General features: G+C 42.2%; 1 protein-coding gene across 1 annotated transcript; it reads left to right on the top strand.

Moving 5' to 3' along the window:
- Window positions 1-677: 677 nt before the first annotated feature.
- depdc4 (DEP domain containing 4) lies at window positions 678-15,528 on the top strand (the record flags this gene model as incomplete). The annotated part of the gene is made up of 9 exons (XM_083656703.1): window positions 678-756; window positions 2,190-2,607; window positions 7,490-7,641; window positions 9,442-9,643; window positions 11,565-11,815; window positions 12,259-12,401; window positions 12,731-12,856; window positions 14,349-14,427; window positions 15,329-15,528. 9 exons carry the CDS (start codon window positions 678-680, stop codon window positions 15,526-15,528), a joined length of 1,650 nt encoding a protein of 549 aa, XP_083512829.1.
- Between the last annotated feature and the right edge of the window lie 4,822 nt (window positions 15,529-20,350).

Below are 20,350 nucleotides of genomic sequence, written 5' to 3'. Positions count from 1 at the left end.
ACATGACATCAGCTTGATTATGAGAGTCTGGGGGGTCGAAATAGGAAATAGGAAATAGTTATGACAAGAGTAAGGAATGGTCAAACTGCTTTAAACAGTTCCCTATTTTTGATTGGGAAACACAATAATGGGAGATGTGAGTATTGGAGAGGGAGAGACAGTGGATCATGTGTTATTGCATTGTCAGAAGTATGTGTCAGAAAGAGATGTGTTAAAGAATGCACTCAGAGAGATTGGAGAGGACATAAGTAATAGTCTAAGAAAACCTTCAGGGGATAAGTGTTGGATACTCCTTTTGAAGTATTTAATAACAACAAGATTAATGAATAGAATTTGAAGAATTTATTATAGTTAATTGGTTCCTTATTATTTAATTATGATTATTGTGTTTATTGTTCGATAGGAAGTAATTGTAGGTGTGCATATAATCACAGAGAGATAGCTTTTAGTCGACACTCCAGATCAGTGGGTGGCGGTAATGCACCCGAAAGTTGTTTGCCAACCGCCGTTAAACTCAATAGAAGAAGAAGAAGAAGAAGAAGAAGAAGAAGAAGAAGAAGAAGAAGAAGAAGAAGAAGAAGAAGAAGAAGAAGAAGAAGAAGAAGAAGAAGAAGAAGAAGAAGAAGAAGAAGAAGAAGAAGAACTGCTTGTTCTTGCGTGACGTCACATGGGAGCTCATGATGGCGGTTGATTTGACTCCTCGCTTCAGACGGTTGAACAGTCAAACACGGAGTTTTCGTGAAAATATTCAGCCTGGTAAGTGCTCTCTGTACGCAATAACAGACCCATTTATCTCAATTCAACGACACAAACAAAACAGCAATGTAAATAAATGCTAGGACGTTTGGGTTTTTAGCGTTGACAGCGCTAATGTTAGGCCGCCCTGTGTTGCAGTGTCCTTGAAGCAGCACAGTGATTCTCAAACCTTTTTCACGTCAAGCAAGCGTTGACTCTCTATATATGCACTGATTGGCTAGCACTGATTATGTGTTTTGGATCCCACAATGTTGTGTATTATTAAGTTTTATCAAGCTGCTGTTTGTTGATTGATAACCTATAAATGACAAAACCTCCAAATGTTCCCGTTTCTTTTAGTGTAAAGAATCACAAATAAATGATGAGAACACACTTTCACGTAGGGTTATCTCAGCTTCAGCTACACACCTAAATCTACTGTCTGTAACTGCATTACAATTGATGGGGTAATGAAAATAGTTGACCATTTAGTGATTAATACAGAAAACATGACATCAATAGGCTACTTTATATTGAACTTGATCCTGAAACCTGGTAGCTCTTAGCCTTCACAAGTGCATCACATTGGATTGTTTGTTGTTTATTAAAAGGATCCCCATTAGCTGCCGCCTAGACCACAGCTAGCCTACTGTAAGACTCCTCAGTGCGATCTTTACACTTTGCAAAGTCATCCTATGGGAGTGCACTCTTGGCGGCCCAGTTCTAGGCGTGTTTGACACCCCAAACTGTAGTACCAGGGGACTCCCAGCCAGGGGTCCTTAGGTGGTTCCAAGGGTGTTTCCAGCGAAATGAGAATGAGCTGATTTCAATATTATGTTTGTTCACATTGCACTGGGAGAGAATGTAACACTAGCTATATTCTGATCAAAGGTTTTATTTTCTCAACCTACAGTAGAGACAGACAACAACAAAAAACTCGTCATGGGGTCCCAGAGACAAAACCTTTGATTAAATGTGTGTCTATGGTCTATGGTCTACTACAGTGTATCAATCTGTGCCTGTGGGTCCCGACTCCCGACCTGAAAAAATGTGGATACCATGGAGATTGGAGAATATGATGACAATTAATCGGGGAACATTGGTCCTTGAAATCCTTGAAATGTTGTGAATTTTAATTTTATAAAAGAAAAAGAAAAATCAAGGCCTTGAAAGTTTTTGAAAATAGACATAAACAGACATGTGTAATTGAAAGTGCTTAATTATATTTTGTGCAAGAACAGAAATCGAAGGCAAGAGAGACCACATAGTCTGCCAGTGCCATCACTGTAACACAGCAGCACAGTTGACATGTGTCCACACATTATAATTCAGGGACATCACTGAGATTAACTGTTAACTTACTTCTTCACTGCATTATGAACCGACTGTTAGACAGCAACATGACATTCTAGCTATTGACCACTGACTTCCTCTCTCTCCCTGTCTCCTATTAGGTTACTCCGGGCCTTTCGGTGCCACCCACCTATGGCAGAACATCATCCAGGCGCTGCACACCCAGGTGGAGGTGCGTCGCCGTCGCAGGCACTTGCGTCTTCACGCCGACTGCTTCACAGGCTCAGATGGCGTGGACGCCGTCCTGAGCTATCTGATGCAGAACGTGGTGTTTTGCGCCAGTGAAGTGTCTCGCCTCAAAGCCACGCGGCTCTGCCAGGCGCTGATGGAGGCCAAGGTGTTCGAGCCGGTGGGTACGAAGCTGTTTCGCCGGGACAAGGAGGTGACCTTCGAGGATAGCAGCTGCAGTCTCTACCGTTTCCTGGACTGTAAAGCCTTGCCCGGCTCTGCCACCAGGGACTATGGTAGTGACACAGAAAACGTGGCACCAGAGGAGACAAAGAGGAAGAAGGGCTCCAGGTTGGTTTGCATTGAAATTGCTACCGTTTGATAGTTTTAGTGGTGCTTCACTGCCTTATTCCAGACTGTAATGGAACTGTCCGATTACATTAAATGCACACATTCACAGCCCTTTCAGGGTTCCCGCAGCTCCTTAAAAAGTCTTAAAACGTCTTAAATTAAAATAAGGGAAATTAATGGGGGTGTCTGTCGAGATTTCGATTCTGAATCGAAAATATATCTAAATGAGCGTTCGATTTCGATCATCAAACTTACAGGCAGGATCGCGATTCTCCCAGACCAGTATTACTTCCCCCTCTACACCCCACTTGCACGTGCCAAGTAAAAGCAAACACACCTTTTCAATGAGACACAGCGGAGGCGGAGCGACACAGCAGCTGAGCTGAGCACAGTCTGAGTCCATGAGCTGAAAACACCAATAGGCTGCATCTAGTGACATTCTGATTCTGTCCTATTAATGGTCTTGTCTTGGCACATGTCCGAATTGTTCGTTTTTTTAATCCGCCATCCGAAAAAAAAACGTCACGCACAGACACACTGAGTCCAATGTAACGATAACCGGTTTGAATGATAACCGTGATAAAATTCCTTACAATAACCGTACCGTTTCAAATTTTCATTATCATTAAAACCGTGGTACCATGATTACCGTGTTACCATGATTACAGTGCATGAAAAACATGGTAAATACTGTCCATCATCAACCAAAGTTGGCAACCCTCTCCCAGATGCAAACGCGCAGCCTTGGAGAAATGATTTCAGTGAGTGTATCAATCCTTTTTGGGTATGAGTTTTCAATATAAAACTTGGTGAAATGATTTCTGTGAGTGTATTAGTACTTTTTGAAAATGTTCAGCACATTTTAACAAACTGTGATATACTGATAACCGTGATCATTTTGGTCACGATAAGCGTGATGTGAAATTTTCATACCGTTACATCTCTAAGTCCAATGCGTTTTGTTAATAAGGTCGTCGTTCTATTCGCAATGCGAGACAAATATTCGTCCTCTCCTGTATGCACATTACAACATGACTAGGTCGGTGACAGGCAGCAAGGCTGACTGCAGCAGCGGTGAGATGGACTGGGGAAGGCAGATCATGGCAGCAGGTCGGGGAATGGTGCCGTATTGCACAGGACAGGGGCTCCGTGCTCACCTCGCCAAAGCTGGCTGTGTTGCGCCGTGGCCGCGCAGCACCGTGGGAAGGCAGCAGAGAGGGGCGAGTGAGTGAAGCGAGCAGTATCTCCAGCTGCCTGTTCGTTCAGCCGCTCCTCTGTCTGTCTCTCCCTCCCTCCCAAACATGAGTAAAAAAAAAAGGCTTTTGAAAAATGCAGAAAATTGAACCTGTTCCGAAAACTTTAAAGACAGCCGAAATTCTTGTGTAAAGACCATGTAGCCTATCCACTGTTTACTTTGTTGTCAGATCAGTTATATCTTTTGTGGATTGTCCTGAAATGCTTTGGCAATTTTGTTATTAGATACATGCCAGTGAATTGAATTGAATTTATTGTTTATTTGGTATTGACAGAATGGCAGTGTGAATTAATTTCATATAGAGTTATGGAGATGAAGATGGATGGATTTATTATTGCGTGCATTAAATACATCATTTAAGTTTGCCCATATGGCCTTAATGTGGTACATAAATGACAGTTTAGCAGGGCATAAAACCAATGATATGTTGCTGTAAATCAAGACTTGAATCTAACAAGGGCATAGCCATCAGTGCTGGACAAAAAAAAAAAAAAATGTGTAGAATCGAATCGTGACCTTAAAATCGAAAGTCAAATCGAATCGTGGATTTGGAGAATTGTGACACCCCTAGAAATTAAGGTCTTAAATTGTCTTAAATTTACCATAAATTTGCTATAAGTCTTAACTTTTCAGATGGTGTTTGTCAAAGTTAGCAACAGTCTCCCAAATCCAGACAGGCGCGCAGGGCAGCATCATGCAAATGGGACTTTTCTGGGAGCGCACACAGAAGCAGAAGTGACATTACAGGCTAGACAGGCTACTGCAGTTAGCAGGTCGTCCAGGCTGAAAGGAAAGCAAACAGCAGAGCGATGGAATTAACAGGGTTCCCACTGGTCTTTGAAATCCTTGAAAGTTTGTGAATTTGAGGGGGGGGAAATTCAAGGCCTTGAAAGTTTTGAAAGCCTTGAATAGACATAGGTCATTGAAAGGGCTTCAATTTATATATGTTATGCAAGAATAGAAATTTAAGCTATTTAGATTCCTTTTACATTTAGTAAATGGGATACGTTCCGCTGTCTGCGTGTGGTCTGCCATCAGCACACCACAGTTGAGAAATGTTCACACATTCAAGCCTCTCTCTTTCTTTGTAATTGTTGAGCTTCTGTAAAGCCTGCAAGTTCTCATTGTAAAATTATCAGTGTTGTAACACTAATTAATCTTGATCTGTGTCTCAAACTATGCCGTGTTGGGTCCTTGAATTTGAGGGAATTGGGCCTGGAAAGTCCTTAATAAGTCCTTGAATTTGATGTTTAACAAGAGGTGGGAACACTGAATTAACAATTAAGTGGGCCAGCTACTTGTCAGTCGGCATCATCATGCAATGGGACCCACCGTAGATGTGTGCTGCAGATCATGCCCTGCGCCCACCTACGCAACAGTCAATAGCCGGGATTGGCCAGGCGCCCATGCTCACATGAGGCAATGAGATGAGCATTTATTTTGACAAGCTCCAGCTGCGCTTCCTTGACAAGGGGTGTGTTCGGAAATAGCCACTCCGAGCGCCAGAGCGCACACTGGAGTGAGTGACTGGACTGGACCGGACCATTGGTAAATTGGGAGCGCTGTTGCAATATACCATAGAGCCACGCTCTCATTTCAGTGTGGAGTGTCGGAGAGTGGATTTACGAACTCACCAAAGGCCTCAGAAAAGCTCTGCTGCCAACATGATTAATCTGATATTTGAGGCAATATGATCTTTCTCCTCAGAAAATCTGACTTCTTTGGAAGACGCAAACAAAAGCCCCGTGAGATTTGGGCATTTGCGCCGTTTACCTTGATCAACCCCAAGAGTAATATATCTGAGTTTCCTGCTTTGAAGGTCTCTCACTCTGCCTCACACAGTCCATGTTCTGTTACAATAGTATATCATAAATACAGTAGTAGTAGCCTAAATGCGTTAATGCATTCATCACTGCCTCACTCAAACCGTCTATTTTCTGTGAGAATAAATGAGCTTTTTTCACTATTCACCCAATTCCACTCGTGTTTTCCACTCATGTTTGAATACAAGGGTGTGGGGATCACTGCACAAATCCGATTGCTGGGTACAAGTTGGGTAGCATAATTACTCAAATAAATAAAAGACTAATATTGGTTGCACGGTCGAGCGGTATTGATTCAATGAAGCCACATTACCGTTCATGTAAGGAACGTACGTGACCATAATTTATTCAAATGTCCGCTCATAAGAGCAATTCAGTTGGTTAATGAAATCGCTGAGCTGGGCGCAGAGTGTTTGTGGTGTGTGAGATTCAAGCTGTCAAAAGGGAACAAAAGTCTTGCTCCCGGCGCTTGACTGCTGGGTAGAGCAGCAGAGCGTGGTCTGCCCAAATCTGCGGTGGGTTCCATAAAGACGCATCAGGGAGACTAGACATCCTCAGAGATGCACTCCAACAGACAGACTGTTATTAGATGTCATTGGAATAAATCGCAAAAGCTGTCTTGCTCTCCTTTATGCCAAATAATTACAGTAGCAATGCCACATGTGGTAACGTTACATACAGGGTTCTGCCAAGGTGCTTGGATTTTGAGGGGGGAAAATCAAGTCCTGGAATACCTTGAAAATAGCCAATTTTTTAAACAAGGTGCTTCAAAGTCCTTGAATTTCACATGAACCACATAACGCTGTCAGTGACTGTCACGTCTTATATTTTGACCAAAGTTGGTATTAAAAAGACAAAATGCGCTTACTGAGGTATGAGCATCTGTTCAAAGTCAAAGCAATCTTTAGACAAATATTTTCCCATTCCATTCCCAAGATTGATAGTAGAATTAACTTGTTAAAGACAAAATGCAAATATGATGCCCCTTTTGGGCCAAATTTATATTTGAAAATCAATTATTTGATTTGCGTGAAGTCCTTGAAAATGAAAAAGTGCTTGAAAGTCCTTGAGTTTTGTTTTGTAATGTCTGTATGAACCCTGTACATAACCATAACCATGTACAGGTTATGGCACATGCTTTCTGACAGCTGTTTCCCATCGCAGCTGAATATGTCCAGGTGCACGTTGATCAGCTCTGAGTCTGTTATCATTTTTCAGTAACGTTACAATGCTGCAAATAGCTTTTATTTACAATTATCCGCTATCCGCTATCGGGTATAGTGCACTCAGCAAAAAAAAAAACAGCGAAAAAAAGCTTTTGTTTTGTTTTCAAACACACACTCTTTGCAATTCCAAATATAAATACAATTCCTTGCTTTATTAGTATGGTGCACCTGGGATATAGTTTTCATATGTTTGCACAAGGTATTGGCTATGTTATTGTTTCAATGTTTATGCAAACCAAAATGTGCATAAACAACTGTTGGTTTTATTTGTGGTTTTCAATATAAAACTTGGTTAAATGATTTCAGTGAGTGTATCAGTACTTTTTGAAAAACTTCATCCCATTTTAACAACAATAATAATAATACTGATAACCGTGATATGCCATTCAGCCTAAAAATACGATTCTCTTTCTATCAAATAAATTATTTTGGGGCCTTAAATTATGTTGATTGAGGTCTTACTCTTAAAAATTTCTTAAAAAGCATTAAATTTGACTTTGGAAATGGTGCATGAACCCTGGCCTTTTCTACACAGACCGTAGCGTAATGATACCATAATGATTCTGTTCTGTCCCCAGGCTGAATGAGCTGAGGACTATCTCCAATCCGCTCGCTGTAGGGCCGTCAGACAGGAGGGTGGAGAGGCTGCTGAAGATCATCAACCTGCGGCCCTCCCTGCCCCCGGCTCTGGCCACAGCCCCCTCCTCTTCTGCCTTCCTCTCCAGGGCCGGTAGGGCTGAGATATATGTCGATATCTGCCACTATGATTCATAGGGCCCTATCTTCGTACGGCGCTATCGTTGGCGCTGCCGTTTGCGCTGATTCTGATTTCTGATTCTGATTGTACATTTAAAAAGCATTATTAAACATACCCACAATTTATATAGATCAATGTGCCTTGTGATTCTGAGAATATTGATACCAAACACCCTATGAGTCGCATGTACTGTACACAGGTTCCTAAACCTTGCTGTAGGCGTCTTTAGACACGCTGGCGCCTTGTCCTTTTTGGGCCCCCACCCCCAGATGAGCAGGGTACAGCCAGAGGTCGGTTCGTGTGACCTCTGGAGAGGCTGGGAGGCCCGCACATTAAATATGCAATATTTAATGCAAGTTACCAGATTACTTTCATTACATAGGCGTTCCAGCGCAATGTGTTAGAAAAAATTGCCTTGGGTGCTCTCAATTTTAACGCCACCAAATAGCTGGTCTTAGCGCAAAAAACCAGACTACGACAGGCATACGCCTGAGCGCAGACCGTATTCTCCGGGCAGTGCAGGAAATCCTTGCTTGAATACATTTACGCACGGCATGGATGTCACTCTCCGCGCCTGCACACACTCTTCTCTCCTTGGAATGCCACGTTGATTTTCAACTATAGCCTACATTGCAGAAAAAACACAACTTGATTTAAAAATGAGAATTCGTTTATCATGGTTTTATTAGGCTACATAATTCCCGACCATACAGGTTTGTGGTGTGACGTAACAGTAGATTGCTTTTGAGAAAGTTGTGATGGTGACGTTGTGCCAAGCTGCCTCTCCCCACCCTGTGAGCCCCATGGCCGGCCCAAAACACCCAGGGCACCGACACAGTAACCTCTTTCCCTGCAATTGCAGGCATGCAAGACCAGCTTCTCCACAGCGCGGATGGCGTGACCGCAGTCAATGGCTTAACCAGAGTGGACAATTCTGACATAGGCTATTGAAATAGGCTAGAAGTAAAATCTCACACATTCCTACCCTATTAAAGAAACAAATATTTTTAGATGTGTAGGCCTATGTTATAGCCTATATGAACGAAACGTCTAATTACAGTAAGCGCACACTTTGGGACATCACTGCGTAATTGTGCGGCGGCCCTCTCTCCCTTCCCTCTCTCGTTCTCTCCCCCGCCTCTCTCTCTCTCGGTCTCTCACCCTCTCTCTTTTCTCTCTCTCTGTTTCTCTGCTTGCTCTCAGCAAGAAAGAAGCTGGTGTCACTCACAGGCGTCATGGTGTTGACGCTGTGGCTTTTAAGGGGAGTGATCTCACCTTGTCAATCCTGTCATGGGCATAAACACGCCTATGGAGGTTTGTGCCGAGATGACGTGAAGCGCAGCGGGCTGACACGCCCACAATTAGGGCTTTGCACGGCACTATTCCAGCACAAAACGGGCGCTAACGCAAAATTACCGCCGTTGCGAAGATAGGGCCCATAGAGTTTGATGTCATCTCTTTTCAAAACTATATTTGAAATATTGTACAATATCGAAACATCATTTCCCCGAATTGATATCTTATCATAATTTGCAAAAACATGTGTTGATGGTTTGGGAACCCAGCTTTTGATGCTTCTCTCACACACACACACACACACACACACACACACACACACACACACACACACACACACACACACACACACACACACACACACACACACACACACACACACACTCTTGCTGCTTTGAAATTATTCTCTTCCTTAACTTGACCTCTTACATCCTCCCTCTTCATTCTCTCTCTCTGCTCTGTCCCTCTTGTCCTCAGTGGTGGATGAGGTCTGGAAGCAGCAGACACTGCTGCAGCTGCTGCAGATAGTGGAGCTGCCCATGCTGGACTGCATCCTGACCTCCCCTCCCAGGGTTCAGCCCCAGGGCTGCAGCACCCCTCTGGCAACCCACCACCAGGACCTGGTTATCTCGAACACCTGCCTGGAGAGAGAGCTGCCCAACACCCTCAACCTGCCCCAGTCAGTGCTCCACAAAACATATTTGCACATTAATAGGACCAGAATGATTAAACAAATACACACAGAATAAATTAGATGATCATCAATAAATGGTAGATGGACTGCATTTATATAGCGCTTTTATCAAAAGCGCTTTACACTGATTATGTTTACATGCATGCACACAATATTCAGTTTTTTTCCCATATTCAGAAAATGACAATATTCCGACTAAATGAATAATCCACTAATATTCCCGTTTAGATGCAGCCGTAGCTCGCCCTCCCCGACATGTGAGGGAGGGGAGAGAGAGAGAGATGCAGGTAGGCAGAGTTTTTCTGTTGAGAATAAACAGAGCAGCGCTATTCTTACCAGGATCACTTGGTCCATTCCAAGAGCTTGCTGCTGGAAAGTTTGGCGTTGCGATTATTTGCACATCCAAGTCTTTCATAAAAAGTAGGCTAGTAGCCTACGTTATTACCTCGCAGGGTCGCAAGCACTTTGGACTTCCATGGACAACCAAACAATGTTTCTCATCTCCTCCTGATCAGAAATGTGGGCTTTTCTGTTCGCATGCCAGAGATGACGGATTATAATAATTATATCGCCTCTTCTAGCGCTTTCTAGCACACATCAGTTGACCACAAACAGGCAACATGCGTCGCAAACTGCGGTAAAAACCCTGATTGAGACACATATTCTGAATGCGCTGTATACATGATCAAAGAATCCTCCTAAAACCTGAATAATACTGGAATAACCCAGATGTCTTAATCGGAAAATGCTAAATTCGGAAAAAGGCCAAATTCGGAAAATGAAACTGGAATATGCTGTTTACATGACCCTTATCAAATTCTGAATATTGTCATTTTCCAAATAATAGTGGAATATTGTCTGCATGTAAACGTAGTCAATGAGTAGGTATATTCAACCATTGATATACCGATTGTGGCCAGCTACCATGCAGGGTGCTGGCACAACTACTGGGAGCATTTTGGGGTTCAGTATCTTGCCCAAGGAGACTTCGACATGCAGACTGGAGAAGGCGGAGAAAGTTCCTCCGAAACATGCACAGTTGCCAGCCGCTTCTTTCCACCTGACAGCGGGGCGCTTCGATATGCAGACTGGAGAAGGCGGGGATTGAACCACCGACCTATTTTATCCTAAGTGATGAGTGGACGACCTGTTCTACCTCCTGAGCTACAAACGCCAATAAGCTTTGCAGATAACATTGAGAGAGAAAAACAACAACTAGGGTGAACATGGAGAAGGTGACAAAGGAGAGAGAGAATTTGTGTGATGGTCTAATGTTAGGGCAACTCTCAAAGCAGCTTGGTTACTCGTCTTTGAAATCGTTGATGTAAATTCATTGGCAGTGTGAATGTAACTATTCCAGAGTCCATATCCTGTATCTAACCTTCAGTGCAGAGTGTAGACTCTGAGACGGTTCAGGTTGTTAGAGTATCTAGTGTTATAAGCACGACTGTCATCAAGTTTGGTCATTGGTCATTTAAAAATGATGATTGTTCAACAATGAATATTTCTTGGTCGGGCGTCCATACAGGCAGGATTGGCTATGTCTGCGGGTGGGAAGCCGGACGGATTTGCGGTATGTGTCTTGGTTGCTGCACTAGCGCCTCCTCTGGTCGGTCGGGGCGCCTGTTCGTGGCGGAAGGGAACTGGTGGGAATAGCGTGATCCTCTCACGTGCTACGTCCTGCTGGTGAAGCTCCCCTCTGTCAGGTGAAAAGAAGCGGCTGGCAACTGCGCATGTGTCGGAAGAAGCATGGTGCTCGTCTACAGCTCTCCCCAGATGGTCAGAGGGTGGAGCAGCGACCGGGGCAGCAGGGGGAAATTGGCCAAGTACAATGAATATTTCCATCCTCTACTGAATTGTATACCACATTAGGCAACATTTTTGTGTAATTTCCCTCTCTTCTCAGGCTGGACGCGTGGCTGTCGGCAGCAGCAGACTGCTTGGAGCTCTTCCCCGACCAACTGATCGTGATAGCAGGGGAGCAGCTCCACCAGCAGGGCGGCGACGCCTCCTCAGAGGACGGTCAGGCTGAAGCGTCGGCCAGCCAGAAGAGGCTGCTCTTTGACACAATGGCAAAGTACTACAGTGGACAGGAAAAATCCCCACTGCTCTCTGGACGATACCTGGATGTACATATAGCAATACTGGATTTACTGGGTGAGACTTGGAAAGGGTTTTGTCTTTTGTGGTGTCACTACTGTGTAATGTGTGTAACCATGAACATTATGGAGACTGATTTGAGGACCTGTTCTGGCACACTTGATATCAGATGATTGATATGTGGATAATATATGAAGCATCAAGACATTGTCTCCGGTTTTGGGATGTGGTACATTTTCTGGCATGGTTTTTTGTCCTTATCCACTAGTCATGAAAGGCTATGCTAATCATTACTACAGGAAATGGACCCCCATGAGTACAAATCCACCAGAACCCTCAATGTGGTGGAATGTCATTTTGGTGTTTTGTATTGATTTTCTTTTTTTTTTCTCTTTTTGCCTACAGCTTTTGTATACGTTTATATTCATAGTTCTGTTTCCCTTTAAGATCGAAATAATTTTCCTCTTGCCCCCTTCACTCGTTTTCCTTCTTTTCTCCAGATGGAGGGAAGGTGGAGGAGGCTATCAGGGCGTCTCAGCTGTGTTTGCGCCTGCTGGAGGCGAGCGGTAGAGACGAGCTCCGAAGACTGCTGGCCTTCATGGCCACAGCAGCTCGCCCAGATGCCTGCCGTCTGCACAAACAGGTGACTATCTTCCCTCTGGAGACCCACCTGCATGCTGACTTATTCCTTAGATTCTGAGGCTTTATTGAAAATCATGGGAATATACTGTCGTCTGCATTTCATTCTGGCTTCATTGAGCAGTCACAAAGCATTTCCACCGAGGCCTTGGATAATATTTTTAATACAAACTGCCATACATCCTTGACTCTATTGCCCCCTTTAAAAATAAACGTCCAATCGTTTTTCTGTTCACTTGGTACATTCTTTTAATCTTCTTACAGCATATCTAAACAAAATGTCTTAAATATCACGCTTCTCACGGTCTGACTGTCTGGTGTTTTCTCTTTCAGATTGACAACAGGGTCTTGGCCAGTAGGACCTTTCAGAAGGCCATTGTCCAGAATCATGAGCTGACACGAGGCCAGAGCGAGACCCTGGTGCTGTTTCTCATGGACAACCACACTCAGCTCTTCAAGGTAGACCTTTGGTGTTGCATAACTGCTCTTCATTTGGAATTGGGGTTGCACACATTCATCCCTGAAGACACTACCAGTGAAGTTGCATACCATAATTATTTAATAGGGAAAGTTCATTGTATGGATTTCACTTCAAGTTGTCAGCACAACTCAAAACAGCAGAATGACTCATTGTTCAGTTTGTAAAGTTCCTGTTTCTGTTCATTGTGTCCTATACATAGATGTATATCTAAATCTACAGGCTTTTTATTACCTCCACCAAGGAGATTATCTTTTTGGTACCGTCTGTCTGTCTGTCTCTTTTTGTGAGCAGGATTACGGAAAAACTACTCGGCCAATTTTCATGAAACTTTGTGGAAGTGTAGCATGGGCCAAGAGAGTACCCATTCAGATCTGATCCGACTCCCCAAATTTGCATATCACAGCAGACTGGACTATTGGCCTTGGCAGCGCAGGTCATGCACTCTCCGAATGCACTTGTGGTGTTTAATATTCTACCTGTAATGATTACAGACTCCCACATCCTTGTTTAATATTCTACCTGTAATGCTTACAGACTCCCACATCCCTGATAATATTCTACCTGTAATGATTACAGACTCCCACATTCCTGATAATATTCTACCTGTAATGATTACAGACTCCCACATCCTTGTTTAATATTCTACCTGTAATGCTTACAGACTCCCACATCCCTGATAATATTCTACCTGTAATGATTACAGACTCCCACATCCCTGATAATATTCTACCTGTAATGCTTACAGACTCCCACATCCCTGATAATATTATACCTGTAATGATTACAGACTCTCACATCCCTGATAATATTCTACCTGTAATGATTACAGACTCCCACATCCCTGATAATATTCTACCTGTAATGATTACAGACTCCCACATCCTTGTTTAATATTCTACCTGTAATGCTTACAGACTCCCACATCCCTGATAATATTATACCTGTAATGATTACAGACTCCCACATCCCTGATAATATTCTACCTGTAATGCTTACAGACTCCCACATCCCTGATAATATTATACCTGTAATGATTACAGACTCTCACATCCCTGATAATATTCTACCTGTAATGATTACAGACTCCCACATCCCTGATAATATTCTACCTGTAATGATTACAGACTCCCACATCCTTGTTTAATATTCTACCTGTAATGCTTACAGACTCCCACATCCCTGATAATATTATACCTGTAATGCTTACAGACTCCCACATCCCTGATAATATTATACCTGTAATGATTACAGACTCCCACATCCCTGATAATATTCTACCTGTAATGATTACAGACTCCCACATCCCTGATAATATTCTACCTGTAATGATTACAGACTCCCACATCCCTGTGTTTAATATTCTACCTGTAATGATTACAGACTCCCACATCCCTGTGTTTAATATTCTACCTGTAATGATTACAGACTCCCACATCCCTGTGTTTAATATTCTACCTGTAATGATTACAGACTCCCACATCCCTGATTGAAGCTGTGAGGAAAACACTGAGGACTATGCAGCAGGGCAAAGACCCTGACTCTATTTCCAGTAAGTCAAGTATAACGCAAGAGAAAGACGCACATGGCTGACATTGCACAATAGACCATCAAATGTAATACCAGATAAATTAATCTTCCACATGGTCTAGTCATATTTATCTACATAGCCCTTTATCACAAGCATAGGGCTTACCATACTATAATATAGAGATATATCAGTTATGGATTGGCATGCCTTATCTGTTGTTTCCCTTGACCAATGAATCAATACTAATCCCTAATATGCTGGTGCTTCCTCAGCCCTCTTTCTGTTGTGTATTATAGCTTTCATCTCCTGCAGACTGTGGCAGAGTAATAGTAGCAAGAGGCAATCCCAGTCCCAAAGCTAGTTTGTCTTTGGCTTTTCTATGTGACTGAAAACATTCCAAAATTCCAAGGCCTTTCTATTTTCAGTTGCTTAGAAATTTCAAATAAATCCTAGTGTGGATAAAGTATAAAGAAAATTATGGTATCTGATCGCCAAAGACATTATCCAATGTTGAATGCTCAACTTCCTATCAAATGACTACAATGTGTCACTATAAATCCTACCGAGTTTCAAGTTTAGGCTTGGATTAATTGTATGGCTGGGTTTAATGTAAAAAAAAAAGGTTAGATTAAGTTTGAAAAATGGGGTCAGTTTAGGGTTAGTCTGTCAGTGGAGATGCACCAAATAGGCAGATGAGGTGACACATTGTTGAAGTACATCTTTCTACATGTCACCTGACAGTTGAGTATCAATGTTGGAGTTGGACTATCCAAATAAAGTGATATTTGCTCTTCATTTAAGCAAATTCTAAGACACACCTGAGCTCAGATCTACACTTCAGCAACTAGTGTACTTTAGCAAGCTGGAAACCAATGTCTTCAATGATTCTCCCTCTCTCCCCATTCCCCTCTGTGTGTTGTAGCCTTCACCTTCTGTCAGCAGGTGACGCCACAGCAGTACGAGGACCAGCGTGAGGCGTCCACCCTGGAGAGCCTCAAGCAGCTCCTCCATGATGTCTCCCTCAACAACAGCATGCCTGTGAAAGGCAAGAGGAGGCTGGTCAAGGAGTTCCAGAAACATCACCCCGTGGTTTTTCTCCAGCACTTCTCCAGCACCTTCTGAAAGAACACAGGACCAAATGGTACGGGTATGATGTGATCAGTTGGGTGATGTTTTTAGTGGTGTTCAGGGCTTACTCTCACAAAGCTAGCTGGTAGGAGTGCTGATACTGTTGGCACTTTCCAGTGATGATAACCTAAATACACATCATGGGTCTAATTAGGGAATCCTTACTGTCCCAGATACTTAAAGACTGGAATACAGTCAACCCCTAGTCCCCTGATCCCACCTAATGTCTATGTAGGTCAGGGTTACACTCGGGATGGGTCGATATTCTTATCTCACAATACGTGATATGGGATTCACAATTCAATGCAACCACAATATGATGTAATTAACAAAAGTTAAATGACAACAACAAAGTATGACTGCAGAATTATGTTTATTTCTGAACCACAATTCTTTGTAGCAATGGCATTGACTTAGCCTGGTAAACCAGCCCGTCACGTGAACTCACATTTCATGTCGTTCTACCAGACCGTCTGGCCTCCAGCCCTGGGAGGGCTTTTGCAGAGACTGCAAAGCGTAGGAGCCAATCAGCGACCAGCCTCGTAGTTGACATCATAACCGGCCAATCAGGAACGCTGCTGGGAAAACAATAATGGCTGCCTCCGTACTTGTCCGCCTCGAGGAGTAACGTCAACATTCGTCGAGTTTAAACAGCCATAAAGTGCAGTTATTGCAGAAATAGACTCAATAACAACAATTAAACAAGTACAGGAGTATGCAACAGCGGAGTTTCTCGGCAGAAAAGAAGATGTTTTTGCCGTTCTCCCGAGTGGATTTGGGTTTGACTGGATCCAACACTGATTGGCTGAAGGAGTTATCTCTGTCAAGGCAAGTACACCTGCCAAACTTCTGTTAAAGCTTAAGGCCAGACGTCTGGTAGAAAGAAATGAAATGTGAGTTCACGTGACCGGCTGGTTTACCAGGCTCACATTGACTTGTGATATATTGAATTTTGATATATCGTCCCATCCCTATTTCACACCCTAGATGAGTATCAGTGAAGATATCACTACACATCATAGGCGTTGCTGCTACATTATCACATGGCTTTAGCCTCCCCAAATCCTCTTAGGTCATGAGGGGCCCACGATACACAGTTGAGTTGATATCTGTTGATTTTGTTGAGTCTTTCTTGAGTCTGCACTCTGCATGTGTGTTCCAATTACTTTTTTCGCTAATATGGTTTCATTCATAACCATGTCAATTTTGTGGGACGTTTGGAATGATTGAGTATAAGATGTAAGTGGTTTTTCCAAAGCATTGGCTTTATAATGTGGACACTACAGTTTTACAATGCTTTTAATGCTTTGGCACTGATTTACAAACCATGAAGTACACACCTACCTAATGCTAATATAGGTGCCTAGCTGATAACCAGTGGTAATCTGTGAACTAAGCTTAGCTGGTGGGAGTAAAAGTTTGGTGACGGCTGATTTATTTCTTCAGTGTTTAGATGGATTTTCTGTTGTGTAGAAGAGAGAGAATCATGTTTAAAGAGGTCACTTGTCTTTTGTGTTCTGGATCGTTCTGGGATGAATATGGAATACGAGTATGGAAATAAATACTTGGAATAGTTGAAGCTAGATATGGATAACTATTGTGTTATCCTTATGATTATGAGTCATTTAAATTAGGTTGATTAGCGTTTTGTCCCCAATGGATCCAAATACTGCTGTGCACTTCGATCAGGCAATAATGTTTCTACATATCAAATGAACAGTAACAATAAATATATAGCATCCATTTGTTTTTAATTTTGTCTGTAGCATAGTGTAGGGTTATTCAGGAATAATACTGGTAAATGTAGCACTACTGTAGTTGAATGTGGATTTTAATCTAATTTATTTCTATTAGAGATCGGGTGAGAACTTTTTTCCATGAGAAGATTTTGCAATGAAATTGTATAACAGTGTGTTAGGCTGGCTAACCATAGCTATAGTTTCTTTTTTTAATTGATCAAGGAAACCATAGTCATAAAAAGTCATTTAGGCTGAACGTTAAATCCTAACCCGATTTCATTTAACATGGTTTGTTGTTCTTTGGGTACAAGTATAATTATCTTAGAATGCACTTTATGATGCTGAAACATGCCTTATTTGTTGATAAAAATGTATTATCTAATAAAACTTTACTTGCTGTTCTCTAGTGTCCTGTTAGTATTTTGTTTAGTGCATTTCCCCCCAGTCCCCTTATTATTATTTTATTATTATTATTATTATTATTGTTGTTACTAGTGGACCCGTGGGAGTTGGCTGTGGCTGAACAAAATTCTGCTCAGACACTTCTCATTCTTATTATAAGATTATTATTAATAATATTATATAATCATTATTATATATATATATTCTTATTTTTTTCAATTTTTAGAGAACAATATACAAACAGGCTCAGACACAGGAAATGAAAGAAAATAAAACATACATCAACATTGCAACATGGCGCTATCAGCCGCATAAGGTGCTTATGTTTGTAAAAAGAAAAGTGCATGGGATATTATTATTATTGTGAATTGTATCATACAAATGTGAACAATAACAGTGTGTGGGGGGTAGGCTACATAATGTCATCTAGTGCATTGTACATTTCAACCATTTTTGATGTAGGTAGTCTAGTTTTTCATAAATGTGTGAATTTGATCTCAAATTGTGTTTTCTTTTAACCCTTCCCCTGCTGCTGTAAAAATACAATTAATATTAAATGTAGCCTACATACCTACCTACAATGTAAATTTGCAGGCCATAAATTAATGATTGTGTGTTTTGCGATAAAAGCATATTGGTATACTCATAGCCAAAAGCATTCCAAAAAGAATTGGATATAGGGGCATCATGCATTTTGAACTTAAAAAAATATTTTTTTTGCGGCCACAGGCTGGCAGTGGGCGCCTATGGAAATTGTAAACTGCAATAAAGTTGTGTAGACTAATCTGATATGGATGAGCTTGGTGTCAAATCATACATTTCTAGCCATGCAGTGCTGCAAAGTGACCTTACTACTGGACTTTGTATACAGTATACTCGTGCAGTATTGGGTCACATAGCGTTCCAATAGAGGGTATGCATGTGATGTCACAGAGGCAGAAGTCACTGTGGGGTCACGCCCACTGAGTCACAGCAAGACTGAGCTTGAATGCAGTAATCAGCCTAGATAAGTGACACCTGCTGCTCAGGGAGGAATTTGACACTCGTTCCTGATTGAGGGGGCGTGTTCCAGTGGGTGTGCATACCTGTTCAAAACGCTCTCCTACCCGTCTCCGACGTCCAATTGCAGATCCGAAGAGATAATAGTCCTACGGAAGCCAGTAATTTAGCCGGGGAGGTTAACATGATACTGCTGTGTGAAAAAAACGTTTAAAAGCAGTCTTTCCACAGCCTGTGCCATATTTAGGAGAGGAGAAGCTTCCTAGTGCCGACCATTGGTGCCGACAGGAACCTTGGGAGTTTGAGTATTTCATGAGATGTTTTGCTTCCCAGGTGCACTGGATTTGCGTTGATCACTGACTGAGCTGCCAGGTGTGACTGCATGTGTTTGCTCGCAGCGTGCAAGCGGTGCACCATGATAGGGAGATCAAACACCCTGCTGTAAATTCAACACAATGTTGAACAATGTAGAACACTTCAATTAACATAATTCTGCCGGTTTTCTGAAAAACGGCGGATGCGGCATATAGCCTATATGCTGCGCCCGCCTGTCCGCCACTGCACCCTCAGGATCAATCAACTTGGACTTTGAAAAGATTGTGCCGAAAATTGCGGCTGTTCAGAAGGAGAAACTTGGAGGCAGTGGCCCGGAATGAGTTTGCAATTAGGGGGACAAAAGTCTTGGGCACTGGCAAAAAAAAATTGACGTTTTTTTGGACGTTTGGATGATTTTTAGCCATATTTAGAGGAATATCTCATTTTAAATTAACATTAGGATTATAATGTAGTGATGTCATTATTCAGTATTTTCTCCTTTTCTCACTCGGTGACCTGCTCTCCCTTTTATTTAGGTTGTTTTACAATTACACTACAACAGACAGCAACACAGGCAGAAACACTGAACTTATTATTATTATTATCACTTTGAAACTCAGTGCAAAACTTGTCATCTCAACACAAAAATAAAATAAAACTAACCGTATAATATACCATTATAGCAGCAGCCAATGACAACACATTCAAGCCATCCTAAAGTGCATTATATTAGTGAGTGCAGTACAGAGTCCGGGCAGAGAGTTCCCCAAACTTTTGAGTAGCCAGTCAGATTGAAAAAGTAGCCGGATCATGTTTGCGCCGTTTGTTCCAGTGGTCCTTTTCCCAATTAATAAACAAACCTCAAATATGTATCCATGAGTGTGACAATTGAAATAATACAAATAAACATTCTTATAAAGGCCCAATGCTCAATTTAATTATAAATAAAACAATATCCATATTGCAAAACACAAACAGGCAATGTATATTTTTAAGAAAAAAGAAAATACTAATAACTATGTTTCCCACAGGATTTGGACAGATTGTGGTGGGTAGACCTTGCTTGGACCGTCTTGGGGGGTTCAGGGGGCCATGCCCCCTGTAAGAAAAATGTGTACATTTTAAACTAAAATGCATGAATCTGGTTCACTTTGAGAACCAATTTAAGAGGCTAGATCAGGGGTGGGCAATTATTTTTCATGGGGGGCCACATGAGAAACCCAGACTGGGGGCCAAACAAATAGGCTATTGTCATGCCGTAACCCAGGAACTTTGATGATAGAGAGGACCACAAAGAAATGTCCTCGCCAGAGGGCCAGATTTTGCTGAGCGTTGGGGGCTGAATGGTGCTGGCGCGGAAA

The sequence above is a fragment of the Poromitra crassiceps genome (genome assembly GCF_964638095.1).
Source record: "Poromitra crassiceps genome assembly, chromosome: 2".
Taxonomy (NCBI): Eukaryota; Metazoa; Chordata; class Actinopteri; order Beryciformes; family Melamphaidae; genus Poromitra; species Poromitra crassiceps.
This window is presented reverse-complemented; position numbering and strand designations above follow the sequence as displayed.